This window comes from Saimiri boliviensis, chromosome 3 (genome assembly GCF_048565385.1).
Source record: "Saimiri boliviensis isolate mSaiBol1 chromosome 3, mSaiBol1.pri, whole genome shotgun sequence".
NCBI classification, from domain to species: Eukaryota; Metazoa; Chordata; class Mammalia; order Primates; family Cebidae; genus Saimiri; species Saimiri boliviensis.
This window is the reverse complement of record NC_133451.1, coordinates 47,205,361-47,229,859: the sequence shown is the minus strand read 5'-3', so window position 1 is coordinate 47,229,859 and position 24,499 is coordinate 47,205,361. Positions and strand designations below refer to the sequence as shown.

The window sequence follows — 24,499 nt, the reverse complement described above, 5'->3', positions numbered from 1 at the left end:
GAATGAGATTCTGTCACTTGAGACAACATGGATGGAACTGGAGGTCATTATATTAAGTGAAATAAGCCAGGCACAAAAGACAGACTTCACATGTCGTCGCTTATTTTTGGGAGCTGAAAGTTAAAACAGTTGAACCTGTGAAGAGGCAGTAGAAGGATGGTTACCAGAGGCTGGGAAAAAAGTAGTGGTGGGGTCGCAGGTGGAGGGTGGGGAAGTAGGGATGGTTAATAGGTACAAAAAATATTAATAGTTAAAAAGAATGAATAAGATCTAGTATTTGCTAGTGCAGCAGGGTGACTGTAGTCAAAAGATGGAGTCTAATTCTGTCACCCAGGCTGGAGTACCGCAGTACAATCTCGGCTCACTGCAGCATCCTCCTGGGTTCAAGCAGTCCTCCTGCCTCAGCCTCCCAAGTAGCTGGGATTACAGGCGTACCCCACCATGCCCAGCTAATTTTTGTATTTTGAGTAGAGATAGGTTTCACCATGTTGGCCAGGCTGATCTCAAACTCCTGACCTCAAGTGATCCATCCTCCTCACCCTCCCAAATTGCTGGGATTACAGGTGTGAGCCCCTGCACCAGCCTATACTAAAAAATAATTTAATTGTACATTAAAAAAAACCAAAAGGGAATAATTGGATTGTTTGCAATACAAAGGATAAATGCTTGAGGTGATGGGTACTCCATTTACCCTGTGATTATTACACATTGCATGCCTGAATCCAAATGTTTCATGTGCCTCATAAGTATACCTACTACATATTTGTAAAAATTAACAGTAAAAAATTATTTTAAAAGCTTTTTAGACTGCCTCCCAAAGTTATTTGGATGTGTATTATTAAAAATTGGGGCAGATAAGTATGGCTAAAGTTAAGGTCAGGATCTTTATTTCTTTGGATAAAAGAAATTTGCAGATGTATATCTGTCTCCTCCATCTTTTAAAAACTTTTATTAAATATGTATTTAATGAATAAATAATATAAGGGATGTATATAATTATATTGGGATATATAATTTTTATTTAATAAAGGTTTTATTTTAAAAATCCCTTTATTATAATTTTATATATATCCCATATATATATCCCTTATAATAATATAATAATATTATAATGCAAATTATACTAGTCACAAGACTGCTATGTATCCAGTATGTACTGGTATGGTGACACTGGCTATTAAAATATTGTAATTTGTCGTATCGGTTGATATTTAGCCCCTGCTAAATCTCCTCTCCCAATTGCTCCTGATGCTCAGATCCCTCTGCCCCCACCTGAGGACCACTGTGTTTCATCCACTAAAGGGTGAGGCACACCAGGGCTTCCAGGACTCAGCTCCACTCTGAGGCTACACCTGCTCTAATTGTGCAGTTACTGCCCCTTCCTGGTGGATGACTATTTTGATGATCACAGCTACTTACTTCTCACTTAAGAAGTAAAAGGAAAGCAGTATTGAATCTAAGATAAAATAATTGAAACAAAGGGGATAAGAAAAATATATTGCTAAATAAATATCAAGTAAAACATACTGAAATAAAAGTGTAAAAACATGAGTAACACAATCAAATGTGTATCTCAAGATACTGAAAAAATAAAGATCGTTTTAAAAAGAAGAGTAAAATAGGTTAAGACGAATAAAGCTATGTTGAAGTTTAAAATGTAACTAAAGGAATATACTGGAAAGGTTAAACAAAAATAAAGTGCTATAAAGGGAATTCAGGAAGCAATATTCAGTCCAAGGGTTAACTCCACCCAGGTACAAGTTGTGGCCTTTGGGTTGAGGCAACTATAGTTATAAGCTGCCAATTCTGGTGACTTCCTGAAAGTTGAATCTGCGAGGGGAGTAGAAATCTCTTGTATGACTATCCTTGTGGTTAATAGTTTTCCTCACCTCCTAACCTCAGCTATTATTCAATTTAACATGAAAGTGTCGTTTCTTTTTACTAGATAGTGGGTTAAGGACTGAGTTGGTGTCCCAGAGCTTAGCCCAGTGGCAGGCACCTTTTAAGCAGTTAACATACATTTGTTAAATAAATGTTAAGAGTCTTCTGGCCTTTATGGACCAGAGCAAGTTTTTACTTAACAAGAAGTACAGTTAGTTGTCATATGTAGCTCACTGACTTGTCCTTCAAAACCATCTAGCACATTGCTCAATTGGCAATGGTTCCCTAGGCAAAACCAGCCTTAGTTAGTTTCTTTCTCTCTTTCTCTGTCTCCCTCTGTCTCTGTCTCTGTCTCACTTTCTTTCTCTCCCCGTCCCTCCCTCCCTTCCTTCTTTTCCTTCCTTCCTTTTTTCTTTCCTTTCTTTCTTTTCTTTCTTTCTTCCCTTTCTTTCCTTCCTTCCTTCCTTTCTCTCTTTCTTTCTCTTTCTTTTTTCCTTCTTTCTTTCTTCCTTTCTTTCCTTTCTTTTCTTTCTTTCTTTCTTCTCTGTCACCCAGGCTGCAGTGCAGTGACATGATCTCCGGCTTTAGTTTCAAAATGAAAAGAGAAAAAAACCACCTCAAATTAAGCAAATGGTGATCAGTTGAGAACAGCAGTTAGTAAACCTTTTCTGTAAAGGGCCAGATAATAAATATTTTAGGCTTTACAGGCCACAAGTCTTTGTTGGACATACTCAGCTCTGGCTTTGTAGAGTCAAAGCAGCTGTAGATGATATGCTAGTGAATGTGTGTGGCTGTGTTTTACTACAACTTTATTTTGAAAAATAGCCCCTGGGCCAGATTTGGCCTTGGGGGTCAGTTTTCCAACCCCTAAGCTAGACTACAGAAAAGAATATTGGTAACATCCGAGAGCTACATACAGGGAACTTACCTGGGAAGCAGAAAATGGAAGGTTTGGCTGGGCGCAGTGGCTCATGCCTGTAATCCCAGCAGTTTGGGAGGCAGAGGTGGGTGGATCACCTGAGGTCAGGAGTTTGAGACCAGCTTGGCCAACATGGTGAAATCCTGTCTTTACTAAAAATACAAAAATAAGCCAGCCGTAGTGGTGCATGCCTATAATCCAGGTACTTGGGAGGCTGAGGCAAGAGAATCTCTTAAACCTGGGAGGCGGAGGTTACAAAGAGGTGAGATTGAACCACTCCACTCCAGCCTGGAAGACAACAAGACCCTGTCTCAAAAAAAAAAAAAAAAAAAAAAAAAAAAAAAAAAAAAACACAGAATGGAAGTTTTGAAGAAAGGGTCCAATATTATACTTAGTTGTATTTTCTAAAACCCTTGGAATAGTGTTTTATCTGTTCTAGGTGTTCAATAAATAATTATTATTTTGATGTGAGATCCTACTATATTGCTTATCTTCCTTGGCCTTCAATTGTCTCATGGTATTTAAGAGGTTATGATAAATGAGTGTTAAAATCTCTCCAGTTTTTTTTTTTAAAAAAGGGGTGTGATTCTGTGACTGTTTTGGAAGGCCGGATGGTTTATTCTTTAAAGATAACAATTGTTGGCTTAATACATTTCCCATATGTGCCCAGTATCCTGATTTGCAGTTCTGAATTGGTTGCTTTTTATCAGTTGTTTATCCTTAGTGGAATGGATTGTCCACTAGGGTATATCTGTGTGCCTTCCACTCATTTTTCCCACCCCATCCTACCACATGTGGGGGTAGATATAAAATTTATTAATCTGAGTCATTTTTTTTTGTTTTGAAAAATTAGCTGTCAAGGTAACCTAGACCATCTCAGATGATTCTTTGTAAAAAGATAGCAATCAGGATGAGGATTAGTCTGTCTTTTGGAATTATATTTTTCTAAATTCTATAGCTAGCAAAGCAAACATGCCATCACTGACTTATTTTAACTGTTAAACAACAATCCAAAATGATTTTATTACAAAGTAAATTATAGTGACCTTACCTAAATTCTTCTTGTTCTTTTACTTAGATTTTTTATGGTTTTTTATGTTTCGAAAGAGTGACTTAAGACTAAATGGGCCCTTTGATGACTGCTACACTGTCCTCAAGAGGAAGTATAAACTGATATGCATTTTCAGTCTACCTGATGAAGAAACTTTAAAAGAAAACTGAAAATTTCATTGTAATGAATACAGAAAATTTATCTTTATTATTTCTTAGGCTTCTGAAATTTCCTATTCGTAAGTAGCCCTTAAACTTGGACATGCTTCAGAATCACGTAGAGGATTTTATTAAACAATAGATTCTGGTTTTCTAGGTTTAGATTGGGGCTTTAAAGAATATTAAGATTATGAAGTTAGGTTTTTCTAAATTACTTTGAATAAAGTGCATTTTGATTAAGGTTAACCATGCGTAAACATTTGTGTTTTGAACTTGCCTCTTTAATTTTACTGGATGATCTTTTCATCTTCTTAACCCTACTCGTTCTCTAATTCTTTATTTATTTATTTATTTATTTTTAAGACAGAGCCTCATTGTGTCACCCACGCTATAGTGCAGTGGTGCAGTCTAGGCTCACTGCAACCTCCGCCATCTGGGCTCAAGCAAATTCTCCTGCCTCAGCCTCCCGAATAGCTGGGATTACAGGTGTGTGCCACCTCACCTGGCTAATTTTCGTTTTTTTTGTTTTGTTTTGTTTTTTGTTGTTTTGTTTTTGAGACAGAGTTTTGCTCTTGTTACCCAGGCTGGAGTGCAATGGCACGATCTCGGCTCACTGCCGAGAGCCCCCTGGGTTCAGGCAATTCTCCTGCCTCAGCCTCCTGAGTAGCTGGGATTACAGGCACGCGCCACCATGCCCAGCTAATTTTTTGTATTTTTAGTAGAGACGGGGTTTCACCATGTTGACCAGGATGGTCTCTATCTCTCGACCTTGTGATCCTCCCACCTCGGCCTCCCAAAGTGCTGGGATTACAGGCTTGAGCCACCGCGCCTGGCCCTCGTTTTGTTTTTGTTTTTTTTTTAGTAGAGATGGGGTTGCACCATGTTGGTCAGCCTGGTCTCAAACTCTTGACGTCAAGTGATTCACCCTCCTCAGCCTCCCAAAGTGTTAGGATTATAGGTGTGAGCCACGGTGCCTGGCCTGGGCCTCTTAAGATTAATTTTTGCACTTACATTTGATTGCCTCTGCAGTTTATTGGCTCTTCCTTTCCTGATTTAGACCTTTGCTTTATTACAGCCTTGCTGACTCACCTCTCTGGTTTAAAACTAGAGTGATATTAAAGGTGGCTTTAATGGTAAATAACCTCTAGTTGATTGAAAATGTAGTATTCATTTACTACGATGATTTAGAAAACAGAAAAAGACAAGTTTTGGCAGTAAATAGTGAGCCTGTATTTTGTGACGGGTGCTTCATGGAGAAGGTGACTGTAGGAGGCCTCTGTACACCCTGGGTAATTGTGGTTTACGTCTACCTGGGTAGTTGTGGTTTATGTCTCTGTTCTGGCATCGTTATTAACAGTACTTACTTCATGCTCAAAACAGCTCTGCTTTGGGCAGTAAATTCTATATTCACACTATGGATGGCTCACAGAATTTTACTTGTGGTGTTCCATTAGGACTAGCCAACTGTGATGGCAGATACTCTTTTCTTCCCCAAACACCTGTATAACCTGTATTGTCAGTGAAACTACCTTGGTATTAATAATCCCAGCTTTAAGACAATAAAATAAATATGCATTGTGTTATAAATACAAATCCAGTAACTGGGAGCTTTTTGAATAGAAATTTTAAGATCTGGATTTTAATTAACAATATCTTGAAGAATTGTTGTTTCAGCAATTTATTCCTATCTATATTTCTTAGGACTTTGAGATTGATTGTTAAATATAGTTGAAAAGAGCAGATTTTTTTTTCTTTGAAGAAATAATATTTTAGCACTGTGCCAAATTTGATAGGAAATTGATATGGTTTGTGAGAGCAAAGAAGAAAGTTATGATTATAGGATCTTCTAGACTGTTTCATTCTAGCAGAGGAAGCAATTTTTTAAAATGTGTGAAATAGATAAAAAGAACTAAAACCAAAAGCCAGGAACAAATTGGGCTATTAATAAATACCTGTGTCAGGAATGTAACAGTAATTGTACCTTACGGCATACACAAGCAATATAATTGCTGCATAGGTAACCACACCCCAAATTACGGAGTTTAGTTAAAATGCTTCCTTACTGGTTTTATGTTGCTAACTTAAGAGTATATTATTATGTTGGTCCAATCTGTAACATTTGTGTAAAACTTACCTTTTGTAGAAACCCACTTATAGCCATGATTAGAAACTTGATTTATACTTCTAAATATAAGCAGTTAATTTGGACATGACCTGAAACCTTTCTATTTAGAATTCTAGGCAGAAGTCTGGTCCAACTGTTTCAGCAACAGATTCTCTTCATTACTCAGTAGTTTATTTTGTTTTCCTTTGGTAGTGCTATATTTGAATTATTGTCTCTTTACTGCTTTCTTTTTCTTTCGTTCAGCTGAATTCATTAAGTGTGGTTATTGTTGGCTAGCAAGTACTTGAAAATAATTAATTCACTTTTCCGCCTCATAAATAGAGAAGATGCTGTGAGAGCTTTGTGGGATTGGTTATCTGTCTACTTCTCTGCTGTCTAGTCCTTTCATCCTTTTGTATTTTAGATTTATTAATATATAGCCTAGACTCTTCTTTATGTGACCCATAGTGGGCTATTCCACATTCAGCACGACCTTCTTCCCAGTCCCCTAAGCCTGGGGGTCACCTTTGAATATTTTAACTTTATTTATGTGTTTCTGTTGTGTCGGTCACCAAATGCATCAGGAAATACCTAGCAGGAAAAAATGGAAATCTGTTTCCTTAATTTCATTCTTACTGCCTTTTTCCTAATTATTAGCAGTATACTATTATTTTTAAATCATTGTCTTTCACCTCAGCAGTTTATACAGCTTAGTGTGGGCTCTGCAAGTTCACTCACCACCTAACCAGCCAAGTGGCCTGTCGGACCTTCTTCCTGCTCAAAACCCTTCTTAGGCATTTCAGCATCTACTTTAATGTTTTCTGGAGCCCTCTGGAGATAGGACTCTGGTGCTTTAACCCTGATCAGCCAGAGTTCCTTTGCTTTTATCCATTTTTCTTTTTGGGGTTGAGCATAAAGCTTCATTCTTTGGAAGAATACCCACCTGCTGAACAGATTTCATGTTTGATGTTGTTCCCACAGAGTGGCCTTCCCTGACCACCCTATATCAGGCCTTCTCTGGTTTCCTTGGTCAGTATAGCCCCTTCACTGCCTTCACAGCACTTTATAACAGTTTGTAATTTTATGTGCATGTTTGCATGTGGGAACACTTGCACATCCACACTTTTTATCTCCATTGTTGGATTCTAACCTCTGTAAGGGCACAAGGAGATCTCTTTTATTTATTTGGTTATCCTTTGCAGTTTTTATACTACTTGTATTTAAGGTAACCACTGACATATTTGGATTTTAATCTGTCTTGCTGTTTGTTTCCTATTTGTTCCATCTGTTGTGTTTTCTTCTCCCGCCCCCTTTCCTTTCTTTTGGATTAATTGTACATTTTTTAGTATTCTAATTTATTCTATTATTCTATTATTGGCTTGTTTTATGAAATATATATATATATGAATTTCAACTTTTCACAGTCTACTTTCAAATAGTAGGATAACATTTTACATAAGAACCTGAAACCTGATACTTCTGTTTCTCCTCCTATGTGCTATTTTATTTCTACATAATTATAAACCGAACTGTTCATTGCTAATTGCTTTTACTTTTAAACAGTTAATTAACTTTGAAAGGACATTTAAAATGAGAAATAAAAAGTATTTTAACTACATATTTACTGTTTTTAACACTCTTCATTCATTTGTGTAGATCCAAGTTTTCATCTTGCATGATTTTCCTTCCACCTGAAGCACTTCTTTTCATTTTTTGTGGTGCAGATTTGTTGATGACAAAGTCTTTTAGCTTTTGTCTGTCTTGAAAACATTTTTACTTTCCGATTACATTTGAAAGATATTTTTACTGAATATAGAATTCTCGGTCAGTAGTTTTATGCTTTAAGCTTTTCAGTGATGTCATTCTAACTTCTGCCTTGTATAATTTCCTGCCCTTTTTTTTTTCCCCCCAATACGAGATGGGGTCTTGCTATGTTGCCAAGGTTGGTCTTGAACTCCTGGGCTCAAGCAGTCTGCCCATCTTGGCCTCCCAAAGTGCTGGATTACATGCATGAGCCACTGTGCTGGCTAATTGCCTGCTTTTAAGATTGTTTCTCTACCACTGGTTTTCAGCAGTTCGATTATGGTGCACCTTAGCATGCCTTTTCTTTGTGTGTTTGTGTTTACTTTTGCTTGAGATTTTTGGATCTGTGCGTTTAGCCAGTCAATTTTAGAAAATTTTTGATCATTATTTTTTCAAATAATATTTTCTTTTTAAAATTTACTTTATTTAAAAAATTATTATTTTTTAGAGACAGGATCTCCTTCTGTTGCTCAGACTGGAGGGCAGTGGTGTGAACATAGCTCACAATAACCTCAAACTCTTGGGCTCAAACAGTCCTCTCGCCTTAGCCTCCTGACTAACTACAACTATAGGTCCTAATTTAAAAAAAATTTTTTTGTAGAAATGAAGTCTCACTATGTTGCCCAGGCTGGTCTTGAACTCTTGGCTTCAGGCAGTGTTCCTGCATTGGCTTCTTGAAGTGTTGGGGATTACATGCGTCAGTCACTGTGCCTGTCCTCAATTAATATTTTCTGTTCACTCCTTCTAAGATTCTCATTCTATATATATATATATTAGACCATTTCCATGTTAGACCTGTTCCACAGGCCCCTGAGTCTAGGTTCATTTTTGTTTGTTTGTTTCATTATGTTTAGTTGTCTATGCTTTACTTTGGAGAGTTTCTATATGCATTTCTCTAAATTTACTGATTTTTTTTTGTTTTTTAGATGGCATCTCACTCTGTTGCCCAGGCTGGAGTGTAGTGGCACAGTCTTGGCTCACTGCAGTCTCCACCTCCTGTGTTCAAGCGATTCTGCTTGCTTCAGCCTCCTGAGTAGCTGGGACTACAGGCACATGCCACAATGCCTGGCTAATTTTTTGTTTATTTTTTTTAGTAGAGGCAGGGTTTCACAATGTTGGCTTGGATGGTCTCGATCTCCTGACCTCATGATTCACCAGCCTTGGCTTCCAAAAGTGCTGAGATTACAGGTGTGAGCCACTGTGCCTGACCAGTTTACTGATCTTTTCTTCAGCAAAGTCTTATCTTCTGTTAGTCCCACACAGTGAATTTATTATTTTAGATGTTGTGTTTTTCTTTCTCCATTTTATGTGAGTCTTTTACTTTCTATTTTTTCTTCCTTGTATTTATTTATTTTTCTTTATGTCCTTGAACTTATTTGTAATTGCCTTTTAAAGAACCTATCTGTTAATTCTGTCATCTCTGTTGTTTCTAGGTCTACTCTGTTGACTGGTTTTATAGGACACATTTTTCTACTCCTTGACACATTTAATACATTTTAATTGGATGCTGCATATTTGTGACATCATTGAATGCTGGATTTTGTCACATTGTTTTAAAGAGTGTTGTTGTTTATTTTGGAAGGCAGTTACTTGCAGATCAGCTTGATCCTTTGAGCTTGGTTTAGAGGATTGTTTTGAAGTCTTTGAAAATACTTTAAGCAGTGTTTAGATAGTTGCTATCCCCATTATGAGGCATGACTTTCTGGAGTATCTACAGAAGGCCCTGAGTATTTAATGGGGACCTCTGCTATGGTTCCTGGGACTTCATGGGATCCTTTCTTGTACTGTAGTCCTAAAGTGCCCCTAGGCAGAAGTGTTCCTTGTATTTGTCTCTCATCTCTCAGGGGTCATTGTCCTTCTTTGTCATGTCTGAAAACCTTGATCATATACTTTGTACAATGTGATTATTTATGGCAGGAGAATAAGTCCAATTCCAGTTACTCCAGCATGGCCAAAGGTAGAAGACTGGAAAATGAAAGGCTGATCTCAAACTCCTGGCCTCAAGCAATCCACCCACCTTGGTCTCCCAAAGTGTTGGGATTACCAGCATGAGCCACTGAACCTGGCCCCTGCTTCCTTTTTGTAGTAAAGTTTTAAAATGTTAAAACATTTGTTGAAGAAAATTTGGGAAACAGGAAGGCGTAAGTAAAGAGAATAAAGAAGTAAATGTATCAAGAAGTTAGTCAATGCTATAGGTAGTTACTATTAATATTTTGTTGGGGTATTTAATGAGGTTTCAAAGAAAAATATGAAGTGATTGTTACAACCATTTTTTATCTTGTTTATACTTCATGTGTGGTGGTAATTATATAACATGTTAAAGCAACTTTCCTTCTACCTGAAACCTTTATTTTCTTTTTCTTTTTCTTTGTTTTTTTTTTTTGAGAGGGTCTCACTGTTGCCCAGGCCAGAGTGCAGTTGCACATTCATGGCTCACTGCGGCCTCGACTTCCTGGGCCCACCTCATCCTCCTGTGTGCCACCACACCTGGCACATTTTTTGTTTTTGTATTTTTTGTAGAGATGGGGTTTTGCCATGTTGCCCAGGCTGGATAAATCCTCGTGGATTTAAGCAGTCCTCCGCCTTGGCCTCCAAGAATGTTGGGATTACAGGTGTGAGCCACCTTACCCAGCCTACCTAAAACCTTTTAGACTCTTTTCTAAACTCCAGAAAAGAGAGGACTCTAAAAAGCTGAAATCTGTAGGGCTGTAAAAGAGTCTAAGATTGATAGGGCATTTGACATTTGTATAGAAAAACTTTCTAGTTTTTATTTTTTCCTTATTGTAATTCTGGATACCAGTTTAATAATTTTGGAGACATTTAAAACCATTAATATGAGGAATAATTCATGTATTTGTACTTTTTTCCTAAGAATGAGTAATTGAAGAATTTTGTTTAGCCACAGCATTTAATTCCCATGAATTGCATAATATTTCCAGTTAAATCCAAACTTCATTCTCTATCAAGAAATATTTTATTCAGATCTATATCTAAATAGCAATATTTTATAAGATTTATTAAGAATTTTTCCTGGTACATATGGTTTTGGTGTATTGGAGTGTACCTCTGTTGACTCTCTGCTTAAAAATATAAAACAAGTAGCTACTTCCATGAATCCTCAGAATGCCAAAATGGGCTTAGAAGTGGAAGCTGATGAAAAGAAATAGGGAGATCTACTTTCTAACTCGTTGAGAGCAAGAGAACTTCCATGGTCATCTTTCTTGTCAAATCTTTACTATATATTATTTTGTTCATGCCAGGAGGACCTTATTCAGTAAAGACTGATAATATTGATGTTGGAATTTCTTAAAAATGTTTTAAAACTTATCGCTTAAAAATCTGTCTTTAATATATAATCTAAAAGTTGGGGAGGAGTATAATTGAAGGAAATTATCTAAATTAGTTTTTTCTGCTTTGCCAAGGATATGCTATCAAGGAAAAATTTCAGTGGCTATCTTTTTATGGTGATGGGGTATGTGATACAATTTGGAGAATTCTGAATTTATAAAAAGAATAAAATGGAAAATTGGCACCTCTTGTCTTTTGAGAATCTTACAGTAAGCTCTAGGCTGTGACTTAGTTTCTGTGATTAATTGGCAGGTTAAGGATAGAAAACTCATTTGAAGATCGATTGCAGTATCATTCTTTGTGTAATTTAAAAACAGAATTAGTAGCTGGGGCAACATGGCCAGAAACTACTTCTCCAAAAAAAAAAAGAAAGAAAGAAAGAAAGAAAGAATTAGCTGGGCATGGTGGTGTGCGCCTGTCTACCCAGCTACTTGAAAGGCTGATGTGGGAGGATAGCTTGATCCCAGCAGGTTGAGGCTGCAGGAAACCTTGTTCTTGCCACTCACTCCAGCCTGAGCAACAGAATGAGACCCCTATTTCAAAACAAAAATATGATTAGTAATCAAAGGATTGAGAAAGCATTCAGAATACAAGTGGGACTCTTCCATCATCATCCAAAAGGATTGATTGGTTGGATGCATATGTAGTTTTCCTAGTTAATACTTTAGTAATCTGCATGATAAAAGTTTAGGAAGAATTAGAAAGAAAATACTTAATCCACTAAGCTTTGCTATGATATTGTGTTTAATAGTTGAAATAGTAACAGTATTTGTTTTATTCTTTACATTTCAGAATTGAGTTCAGAGAGAGAACGAGGCTCTGTCCCCATGGGCCTATTGAATTAGTCTACATATAAATGGGAAGTGATATAGTTATCTGCTTTCTGCATATGATAAAACCCTGTTGTAAAATGGACCTTCTAAAATAAGCTCTGAAATTAATTTTATGCATTTGTGTTCCAAAGAAACATTTATTTGCCTTGGAGATATCTATATATCTATATCTATATCTATCTATCTATCTGTATATATATACACACATGTATATGTATATATGTATGTATATGTATATATGTATATATATGTGTATATATAATGTATATACATGTATATATATGACTGATTAGATAGAAAAGAAACTTTAGGTTCTGATTTATTCTTACAGATCTATGTAGACAAAACTTAAGCAGAAAATTCATTTTTATTAAAGTTATGAGAAAATCACCTTTATTTGGCTCCTACCCTTCCCCCAAAAGTTGTCATGTTCTAACATTCTATTTGACAAATAGTTTTGCTTGTTGTCGTTTGTAAAGATTTACTGGGAATGAACCTCAGTTATTTTGATGGGACATTACAGCCAAATAGTAGTAAGTAGCTTTTAAGACTTGTATGATAGTAATAGGCTTAGCTCAATAGGAGTAGAAAGAATATGGCAAAATATCTGGGCTTATGCCTACTAACTTGTCTACTTACTGACATGGTTCAGTTCTGACCCTTGGCATACACAGTGTAGGTTGTTTGGGTCTAAATTGGCTTATTTCCTGAATTTGTTAACAGCTATTTGATGAAAAGAGGATTATATTATGAAGTCACTTTGGGGGTAAATTAATCAGAAAGAAAAATTAAACTGGTTTCTGTAAAACTGAGTATTTTGCATGTTGACATATATTGTTAATGTATAAGAATGGATGTACTGTAGTAGGTAGTGTTTCTGGGTTGTGGGATGCCCTTTTTCATTCAGCATCTTAAGGTATGTTTTCCATTATATGAGGAGAAACCCTGGTGTCTACAGTAATTCTGAAATGTCTCTAATCACATTGTACCCAAGCAACAGTATTGTAGTATTATGGTTCTGTGTTGGTTACCCTTTGCCTTCCTGATCTGAATTTACTTTTTGGGTCAGTTCAGGAGTAGGGATGGCCAGATTTCTTGAACTGCTCTGGGAAAAAAAAAAAAAAACATGCCTTCAAATAACCCCGACCCCTTCCAAAAAACACCACTACCACTGAATATCTGTTAATGAATTTCCCATAATGTGTAATCGTTGTCTTGGAAGGATGTTATTTTAGCTTCTAATACAATGTTTAGCCATTTGGCTGTGAATAAATTTGTTCAGCTATGACTTTGATTACTGCATTTTCTTATTCTTTGTGTTACTTAAAGGATACAGTGCTATAGATGGATTGGTACAAATGTATTGCTAAATATGGAAAAATACAGCTCTAAACACATGACCTTCAAAGTCACAGTAAACTAGTATTAGACCAAGACATTTTTCTTCTGATAATGACATATTATTTGTTCATTTTGGTTGTGAAATTTTTCTACTGTTTTGAAGAAGTTAGGCTGTACCAGTGTTGTTTTCAGTTTAGAACAGATTCTACAGAAGAAAGTTTTACAAATGTGTAGTATTTCATTTGGCCAGAGGATTTCTCGCTATTCATTGACATTTTTTACTATAAGGTTTTCAAGGGAATTATGTGCTATATTAAGAAGAGAAGACTGTGTTTTTAACTAATCCCATTATTATAATAGAGTTATCGCTTTTGAATAAGTTGCATGCAGCAGAGGAAAGTTTGTCCTGAGCTGAGCAGTTTTAGAGGCTGATGGAGGCTCAGCCAGTGTTCATTACATCATCTTTTCATTCCATTAACCAGCGTGATCTCCAGGGGGGTAAGTGAGACAGTAGACTCTGCATCATCACAAACATGCTGAGAAAATCACTGCTTACTGCCTGGGTGTGTAGAGGGGTGGAGAGAATTTACTACTAAAATCATGTAAAGGAAACTGATACTGAAGTGAGTTAAATAACTCCAATTTTTTTTTTTTGATTGGCTGTTAAAGGAAAATATTTAAAAGATTTTATACTAAATCCTAATTTATTTGTTTTTAAAAAATTTCTAAGGCCCTTTGTGAGAAAAGCTGGTATCCAAGGGCAGAGAGTCTACCCTTGTCTGTTTACTAGCAGTCGTGATTATACATCTAGAGCCACTGCTCCTCAAAACTGGTAACAGGAACATAAACAGAGAAAATAATTTTGGCCATATGTATATCTGCATAAAGAAAGGTGAGGGTGTCCTTCTGGGCACTTATAATAAACTTGTAAGCTTTTATTCAACTGGATAGTTCATCTGCATTCAGCGGCGTTTCCACTATAGTTGTGCGTCACTGCAAGACTGCATGGTAATGAAGCCAAGGCACTGTGGGCCAAAACTCTGCTGCCTGTGAGAAGAGAAGGGACAGCAGCTTGGAGAGATAGAACGGCAAAACCGCTGCTGCTGCTGCTGCTGCTGCTTCCGCTTCTGCTTCTGCTGCTGCTGCTGCTGCTGTTGCTGCTTTTGCAGCTGATTGAGACACTATGTTGAGTCTACAGGATTCTGTGTTTTTTGAGATTAGCATAAAGTCCTTGTTAAAGTCCTGGAGCAGCAGCTGTAAGTATATATTCCTACATGGAAAAAAAAAATGCTGAGGTATTATTATCATTGCTATTCCTTGCATGCTAATTCTTCAGACCAATCCAAATAGATTAAAAGCTGTTGAAAATAGCATGAAGAATGTTTTCTTGAATGGTAATCAGTAAGATAGAAAATGTAGACGTGCACACATCAGACAGTTGTAAAATCAGTAGTTAAATTTTCTTTGATGAAAATTTACCAGCCTTAGATTTCTTGGTAATTTGTGTTATTCTGGCAAAGTTTCTCGCAATTAGTCATAAATGGGGGGGAGGAGGTAGGGGGAAGAAGACCACAAATAGACTCTAATCTCTGCGGGGTTATCAGTTACCAACTCTCTTCCACAGTTCTGTTAACACAGTGTTGTTTGAATCAACATCAGCTATCTTAAGGCACTAGACAACTTAGTATAATGATAATAACTTTCCCTCATTCTTCTAATTGAAGTTCTAATGTGTAGTTTTCTTATGTAGTAAATTTTCTGATAAAGAACATTCAGGATGACATACTTAGATTTCCGAGTTCACTTAAGTCAGTACAACTGATGCCATTGAGCTATTACTCTGTCTGTAACTCTCTTCCTAACATGGATTTGGCAGAAATACTGCTTTTGTTCAGTGTTTCAATCACACGTTTTCTTTTAAGATCTCAAAACACTTACCATAGTCTCTTTACTTTTTTGCCAAAAGTATCATAATACAATATCAAACCTGTGAATTAAGCAAACACAAGTTCTGTTTTGCCCAAAGAAAATTGAAGTATAGAAAAATCGTGACTTTTCCAAGGTCATACAGTGGCAAAGAACTGGAATAGAACCTAGCTGTTCTTGCTCCCAACTCTGCTGCGGGTGCCTGAGCAAACTAATGAATAAAATATGAGAAATTAAATTTACATTTTTCCAGGTTAACTCTTTACCAAAATATTTATTTAGTGTAGTTTTGTTTTGTAAGCAAATAATATAAAAGAGAAACTGTTCACATGAGAAAAAAACCCTCTTAAGATAAAGTCTTATCAAATACAGTTTGAGGAGGTTTGTAAATGCAGCCAAATGTACTGCATTCACAATCTCTATATTTCTTTTTTTTTTTTTTTGATCTGTAATTCTTCCATATGGAGATAGTGTTGTACCAGATGGCAGAAAATTATCTTAATTTTGGGAAAGTTTTTAAGTGAATATATGCAGTTATTGGGAGAATTATAATTACTAATTCAAGTTAAATACATTTACTAGTTAGAAAGGAGATAGTAATATAGAATACATTTTTGCTCAAATAAACTGGATTCTAGTTTCTAATCTCTCTTTGATACTGTTTCCCTTGCTTTGCCCATCCTCACCATGTACTTTTTTAAAAATAGTAAGACAGTTTTATAGTGAGAATAAAGCTATAATTAACAAGTTCTTAGAGAAGAACAGTGTATTATATCATAGCAGCTTGTCTTGTAAAAACGTTGTTTAGTTACTCATGAACTATGTAGTTATCTTGCTTTGTAACCATTTAAATATTTCTACATATTGTTTCCTGAACCCTGTAACCAGCCACAGCCAAATCTTGTTTAATTGTACTCCTTGAATCCAAGATTGAACCAAAAACAGATGTTTGTAAAGCCTTTGTTTTTTAGCAGTTAGTAATAGAGTGATTCAGTCATTCTGGGGGTATCCCATTGTCCTTGGGCATTCATAGTACACATCTCACAAAGGTGTTTTAACCATTCTGAAGCAATAGGTTAATACTGAAACGAAATTGCGAGTCTCAGTGTTCAGTAGGGCTCTGACCTTGTCTGCCATATCCCTGGAACATCGAAGAATATTTTTATTACACCAGCATCTGTGGATGTCTTCTTTGTCTTCACTTGAATTTGTTGTATGAGAGAGAGGAGTTAAAATATTAAGACCCTAAAAAAGGATAGTAGCTGTTTCTTCCTAGGAATGTTTTTATAATGTCAACACTTTTGAGTCAATCAGTGTTTATAGAGCATGCACTATGCTGTAGCAGATATTCTTTGCTCTCGAGGAGCTTATAGAAATTATATGTGAAAAGTTATCGTAAGGAAGTCAGATGAGAAATGTGTGTGCACTGCGACTTACCAAATAACTGTTGTACATAAAACAGACCGGGAGTCCAGAGATAGACGGAATCAGATTGGTCCGCTGGGCATGAGAGCTTACTTTGGGAGTCTGAGGTGAGAGGATCGCTTGATCCCAGAAGGTTGAGTCCAGCATTTGAGTTCACACACACACACACACTCACACGGTCCCAGTACTTGGGAGGCTGAGGTGGGAGGGTTGCTTGAGCCTAGGAGCCCTGTTCATGCCACCATACTCCAGCCTGGCTCACAGAAGGAATCACAAAAAAATAAGAAGGAATCATATTGAACTACATGGTTAGTGGAGACTTCAGAGGGAAAGGGATTTTTTTAAGTTTGGTTTTGAATGCTAGGATGCTCTCCATGATGGTAGGTAATACTGATATCCACAGTCTCCCCAAGCCAGAAACCAGAGCTTGGTTAACACACCTCTTTCACCCCAACTCCTTTCGGTTCTTGACCACGACTTGCCAATCTGCTTCTCAGATTTCCGTAGTCTCTCCTCCTCTCCACAGCCACTGGCCCACTTCAGGCCTTGCATCATGATCACCTGGAATATTGCCACAGCTTCCATATTGGTCCTGTTTGCATCTTGCACATTGCTGCTAAGGGTTCCTTTTAAAGGCTGGCTCTTCATGTCCCTTTCCTCCTTACTTCACAGACTTTCTGTCCCCTGTGGGATGAAGCCTTTCATCTTCCAGTTCTGGAAGCATGGTGTGCCTTCCTATTTGCTACCTTTGCCTGGAATGTACCCTGTCATCTCTCTGCCTGCATTACAATGATTCTTACTCTTCTTTCAAGATGCATTCTTCCTTGAGTCAGCCACGCAGTTAATGCTTCATCTGTTCTCTTCACTTTAAACATCATTGCATTATTATACTCATCATCCTGTTCATGTCTTTTTTTCTTTTTTTTTTTTTTTTTGTGAGACAGAGTCTCATTGTATCACCAAGCACCAGGCTGGAGTGCAGTGGCGTGATCTCAGCTCATTGCAATTTCTGCCTCCCAGGTTCAAGCAGTTCTCCTGCCTCAGCTTCCCAGGTAGTTGGGACTACAGGCACGTGCCACCATGCCCAGCAATTTGTGTGTGTGTGTGTGTGTTTTTAGTAGAGACGGGGTTTCACCATGTTGGCCAGGTTGGTCTCCATCTCTTGACCTCGTGATCTGCCCACCTCGGCCTCCCAAAGTGCTGGGATTACAGGCTTGAGCCACTGCCTGTTCATGTCTTTCTCAGCTACTTGAGTATAAGCTTCTGGAGGGTATTGGTTGATTATCCTTTTGTTCTTCTTTGTGTATTTAAATCTTATTTAAACTATGGTAAATGTGCAGACAAGAAAATATTGGATAGGGCTGCAATAATTTTTGTTGGGATGAATTTATAATAGAAAAGAAGGTAGGAGCATACATATGTGACCCCTTTTATAATTTGATTATTAATATGCTACTGTTGTCTCTCAGGGTAACAATTTCTGAATGCATAAAATGATTTTTTAATGATTAAAAAAGATAAAATTTCATAACATTTTATTTAGTGAATTTCTTGGGAAGAACAGAGGAAAACCTAATTTATTAATAGCTTTTATTAAAAAAAGAAATGAAAAATAATTTTTCATTAAATAAATTGTGTATTTCAAATGTTGCCCCTACTCTCCTGAAGAAAAAAGAAAAAGAGAAAAAATCTATGGGTTTTGTCGTTGAACATAACTTAAAAGCAGTGTATATTATTATAGTTTTTCATCATTAATTATAGTAGTGTTTCTTATTTATAAGATGCATTTGCATACTTTGTATTAATGTTAAATGCTACTTTTTATATGAATCTCTAGAGGCCCTCTGGTTTCAGGCCTGCTTAGCTGGCAGAATGTTGATGCAGTGCTGCTGAAGTTAGATTATAGTTGAGCTTATTTCTTTCAGTAACAACAATGAAGTGACATTCATATGGCCTAAATTCAGAGTTTTGTCTTTGTGCCAACAGTTTTAGGCATTACTTCTTTTAAAAACTGAATCAGGAACATTCTGTTAAACCAGCTGTGTCGTGAGGATGTGATGATTTAAAAGATTGGCTTAGTACCCTAAAATTGATAAGACAAAGCAAGACTCAGTACTGAGATCTGTTCAGTTATATATTTGTAATGTTAAGATCACAGATGCATTTACTGTTCATATAATACCTCTTGTAAGCGTATTAATTTATAGAGTTTATTTTGCATACATAATTTTATGAGAGCTGGTGTTTCAAATAATTTACTTTTTATCATAGGCATAAAATAGATTGACCTTCTTAAACCATAGTTTTGTAAGTTAAAATGTGAATAAGATATGATATGTTAAGAAACTATATTTGCATAGCTTACTTGCATTTTGGCACAATGAGAAAAGTTCATAAATTGTTTTTAATGCTCAGGTATTTTTCCTTGGATTGTAAAAACAGTAAAAGCCAACCCCAAAAAGCACATTATGCATTCATCTGAATTTCAGTTAAAATCTGTGTGTTATTTGATTGAAATAGTACTTACTGTTTATTGAAGTACTTATATAGGTCTGCTATGTGGTAAGTACCTATCATATGTGTTTACACACTTACCTGTGTATACTTACATGCACATACATTCATTAAATCTCTTGTAATTCTCAGCATGAAAATCTCAAGAAGAAAATTATTGCTGTTTTTCAAAATAGCAGCTTTATTGTGATATTCACATACCATAAGATTCATAAAGTGTTCAATTTGGTAGTTTTTAGTGAATTTCAAAATTGTAGCAACTATCACCACTATCTAATTGCAGAACATTTTCATCATCTAACAAAGAAAGCTCATACTCATTAATCTACTTTCTGTCACTACAGATTTGTCTGTTTTGGACATTTCATATACATGGAATCATACAATGGGTGTACTTTTGTGACGGGGTTCTTACACTTACTGTATTTCCAAGGTTCATTTATGTCATAACATGTATTGAATAATGTTCCATTGTATGGATACATCACATTTTGTTTATCCATTCTTCAGCTGATGAATTGGTATTTTATAGACTAGTAAATTGGGGCTCAGATAAGCAAAAGAACACTAAGAACACCCCCCACCCCCAGAAAACCCCACACCCAAACTTTTTAGCTAACTTTCTCTACTACTCATTCATATTTTAATTGAAGGCTTTCCTGATCAAGTGATACTTTAGCAAGATCTGAAGGAAGAAATAGTTAACAGTTTGGGAGATAGGTGGGTGAGCAGAAGGGATATCCAGTGCTAGAGGCTGGAAGGAATGGCCATTTTGGCTGGAGCAGAGAGCTATGGAGAGCAGGATGGGAATGAAGCTGGAAAGTTAAGCAGGGACTAGACCATGTAGAATATCAAAAATCTTGTTATGGATTTTGGTCTTAATCCTAAAATAAATGAGGAACCATTGATGGGCTTTGTGACAGTGATTGGGGTAATTTCATCAAGTTTTTGTCTTTGGCCTGATTCCAGGAGACTAGTTAGGATGCTATTGAAATAGACCATATATGAGATGAAGGTTGAACAAATGGAAGAAATGTTACTTATTTAGCAAACAGGTATATAATACCTACTACATGCGTTGGTACTCTTCTAAGCACTTTACAAAATAATAGCTCAACAAGGTTCTGGGAAATATTTAAGATGCAGGAAAAATAGGTCTTGGGTTAGATACAGGAGGTAAAGGAAATTTTAGCTAGTTGTTCGCAAACTAATTTTGTAGGGTCATTTACATTCTCTGACATAAGTTTCAGAAATGTATCTGTTGAGAGTTAATGTTGCTCATAGTGGAAAAGAATCACCTATTGCTTATTGCCAGAATACTCTTATCCCTCAGATAAATTTGTCTGCTTTGGGAAGTGGATCCTGGACAAGAAAGCCAACTCATTGTACTGTTAAGTAAGCAATGTGAATTTTTCCTGATGGTGCCTGAAAAGGGGGTTTCTAGCTCCAGATGTAATTGAATTTAGAGCCATGAGCCTGCTTTATCTTTTCGTTGTTGTTGTTCTAACTTCTTAAGCTAGGTTCACCTCACTTGAGGAAAGAGACATTTCATTTTCGAGACTAAGCATTTTGTGTTATGAGAAGTACAACTGATTATCTGACTCATTAAGTATTTGGTTTCACAATTTTCTTTAAAAATTTTTTTGTTGATAAATATTAAAGACATAGTTTACTTATGAGATTCGAAATGAAGAAAATCCAACATGAATGGTCACAATATTCATAGGTGACTGAGAGTACGCAAACGGGCCAGATGACTGAGAATATGCAAACAGGCCACTATAATATCTGTGTTATGTTTGACCCTGTGTTTTATTAACATTGCTATCATGACCTTTCTCTGTTTGTACCTGCTGTGGTAATAGTAGACTCAGTCTTAGAGCAGGTGCTGGGCCCTATGCTGTGCTAAGATGGGGAGTTTGGGACAGCCCTAGTTCATTAGTTCCAGTGACTCACCATCAGCCCAACCTCACTACACTTTTTGATCTGACTTTGTTCTTTAGTTGTAGTGTCTGGGCTATCCATTCTTGTGTCAAAGCCTCCATCTGTAATTATTGGAATCTCTTCTTTTCTAAGCCTTTCCATATCAAACTTTGGTATTCCATTTCCTTCAAATTTGAGACCCTGCTCTGATCTTGAAGAGAATGAAGTTCTGCTGACATACCTTTTTGTTGATTAAACCTCCCTCCCCAGCTGCATGTCTAACTATTTCCTGTTCATCAACTTTGCATTATTCATCTGTTTACCAGGATGACATCTGCTGTACTGCTGGACCTCCCTGGTGCTTTTTACCAGTTATCATATTCCTTAGGTACCATCTTCTGCCTCCATAATTAGATATAACCTCCAACAATGCTGGTATTTAGTCATCTTTCTGGCTGTAGCTCTTCTGATTGCCCCTCTGTACTGATTGCTTAATATTTTAAGTATGAAACCTGACTTGCCTATTATAGGCATAGCCAGTGCCAAAGTCTCAGATTACTGGGTTCTGGCCTATTCCACTACTGGTCAAACTCTTAAGCTTCTTTTCTGGAAGTAACTGCAGTTGCATTGTCACATTGAGACATAAGACAAGTTTGCTAACCTTTTGCAGAGTGGAATGGGTCATGTGTCTTTGCTTGTTCTTCCTAGTCTGTTGATGTGTGATACCACAGGACATTGACTGTTTGATGGAATTTATGACAATTTTGGATCTATTAGGTGATTTTCATTAAGCATGCTGTTTTTCAACTTTTTAAATTTTGCTAAATGAATAAAGTTTTAAGGGTTTTTTACAAAAAGATAATTAAATAGAAATTCATTTGAATGGGGAAGGCCGTAGAAGAGAAATTCCAAATTGTCCGACCTGTTCCTCCCAGAAGATAATGACTTATAAATGTCATAGAAAATCTTATGAATTGTTTTATAAGCTGTATTTTCAGTTATATTATTGACATATGGTACAGAAAGTAGCAAAGGCATTCATAAAAAATGAGGAATGAATTATTAGCAATATCCATTTACATGCAATATAGTAACAATATCACAAATGCAGGCTTACATTCGATAAGTGGACCCTTTTTTCTTTAAGCTTTACATAATTTTGGAACAATATCTGAATGAGTAATTTTTATTATAGGGAGACTATATGGAAGAAAATAAAAAGATGATTCCAGTAACATAGCCTTAGTAATATCATTGAAGATAAGGTTAGTAGTGTGTTTTTATGTAGCAAGGGCAAAAGCATTGTATTGACGTGATTTGATGTATAGGGCCTTAGCATGGTTGGAATAGACTTACTTGATGGCTATTAATTTCTGGTGTTATAATTACAGGTTTCCTTATTTATGGTGCTTTTGAAACTTTTAATGATCACAATGAACTTTAAGTAAAATTATTGTATAGAGCCAACTGTTCCATTTTAGAAGAACAGGGTAAGGCAATAGTTCACACCCCTGGCTGCATATTAGAATCAGCTTGGGGAGCTTTCAAAAACATACACAAGACTCGGCCCCACTCCAAAGATTTTGATTCTGACTTAAGGTATGGCCAGAGACGGCCAGCAAAGTTCAGGGTCAAGTCAGAAAGTTTAGCTTTGTCAGAATGCTAAGAGTGTATATGAAATCTTTTTCGGGAGGTGGAATCGTCATAAACATATGACAGACAAATCCTTATGCATTTGCCAATTTACTAATTTACAGTGAGAAATATGCCAAGTGGATATTAATGCTAGAGCTGGCAGGCCATCCTTTCCACTCCTTGTGGGATAAGCTCATACAAAGCTAAATTATTATCAGAAGGTTGCACAGAGAGCCTGAAGATCGAAGAAATTTATGCCCTGTTCTAGGGGCCAGAATACTTACCTCTGTAAGAACACCTTCTCCACAGAACTGTACTTACACAGGCATTACGTTTTTATCAGCTATGTGTTAAGTGTTTCATTTCCCTGTACCTTACCTGCAGTAGGTGATATAAGTATTCTTTTCAGAATTTACGAGTCTGATATATATAAAATGAAAGCTCGTTGCTGGTTTAATTTGCATTTTCTGGGCACACTGAACATTTTTTCGTATGCCTGTTGGCTCTTTATACTTGGTGTTAATGTGACTTGCTTCTGTCTATCTTTTGGCACCTTTTATTGTGTTGTGTTTTTCATGTTATTTTGCAAGAGCTCTTTGAATGTTTTATATTTTCTGTCATCTACATTTTAAATATTTCTCCAACTTTGTCTTGTTTATGGGTATTATTTAGCCTAAATATTTTATATTTTAGCTAAATCCATTTATCTTTAAAAAACACATAATTTTGGGTTTTCTCTCTAGACTACAGATCTTTTCACCCCTTGATTATAAAAGAAGACTCTTAATTTTTTCTAAGGTTTTGAAAAATGAATTTTTAATTTCATGTTCATCTAGACTTTGGCTTTTTTGTTTTGTTTTGTTTTGTTTTAAATCCAGTCAGGTTTGGAATCTGATCGACTTTGGTTTTTGAATATAGTATATTTATTTTTCTTTAGATGAATGGCCAGATATTTCAACAATATCACTAATCTTTTCACTTCTAATTTTGCTTATGTTGAATTCTTACTCTGGAATGCAAGGGGTTCTCTTTTTTTTCCCATTGATCTGATTTGTCTATACTTATGTCTACTGAGTTGATTGTTATTATATTGTGTCCTGCTATAGTTATCTTATGCTCTGAATTATGTCTTGATTATAGTTCTGATTCTAGTTAATTTCAAAAAAAAAAAATATATATATATATATATTCTTTATATTTTTTAAAGTAATGTTTTGGCTTTTCTTGAGTGTTTATTCCTCCATGTATACTGTAATAAAGTTTTATCCAATAAATCTAGGCAAAATAGTATCAAAATTTTTGTTGGAGCTGTGTGCTAATTAATATATTAATTTTATGAAAGTTGATGCTTATGATAAATCCTTCCATCTATGACTATGGCTTTCCACTTACTCAGATTTTCTTTGCTGTCTTATTTTATATTAAGAAGCTCTTGTCATTTCCTCTTTGTAAGTCCTGTGCTTTTCTTATTACATTTATTTCTACATATTTTATTTTTGTAAATGGAAGTGTTTTTTTAAAAAAAAAACAATTTATATTTCTAGGTGATTATTGCTAGTTAATAAAGTTTCAAGTCTTTTAAAATATTTGTAACAATAATTTTTAACATATTGCATTCGCTTATAATCTCCAGGATGG

General features: G+C 36.0%; 1 protein-coding gene across 12 annotated transcripts in view; it reads left to right on the top strand.

The window, feature by feature from the left end:
• The window catches only part of FRYL (FRY like transcription coactivator), a 275,206-nt gene that overhangs the window by 102,786 nt on the left and 147,921 nt on the right, over window positions 1–24,499 (top strand). Inside the window, exon 1 of one of the 12 annotated variants that reach the window (XM_074396103.1) lies at window positions 1,041–14,694. The exons of the other annotated variants lie outside the window; for them this stretch is intronic. Within the exon in view, the coding sequence (XP_074252204.1) occupies window positions 14,622–14,694 (73 nt within the window). The 5' untranslated portion in view covers window positions 1,041–14,621. Of the gene's footprint in view, window positions 1–1,040; window positions 14,695–24,499 lie in introns of those variants that run through there. 12 annotated transcript variants of the gene reach the window in all.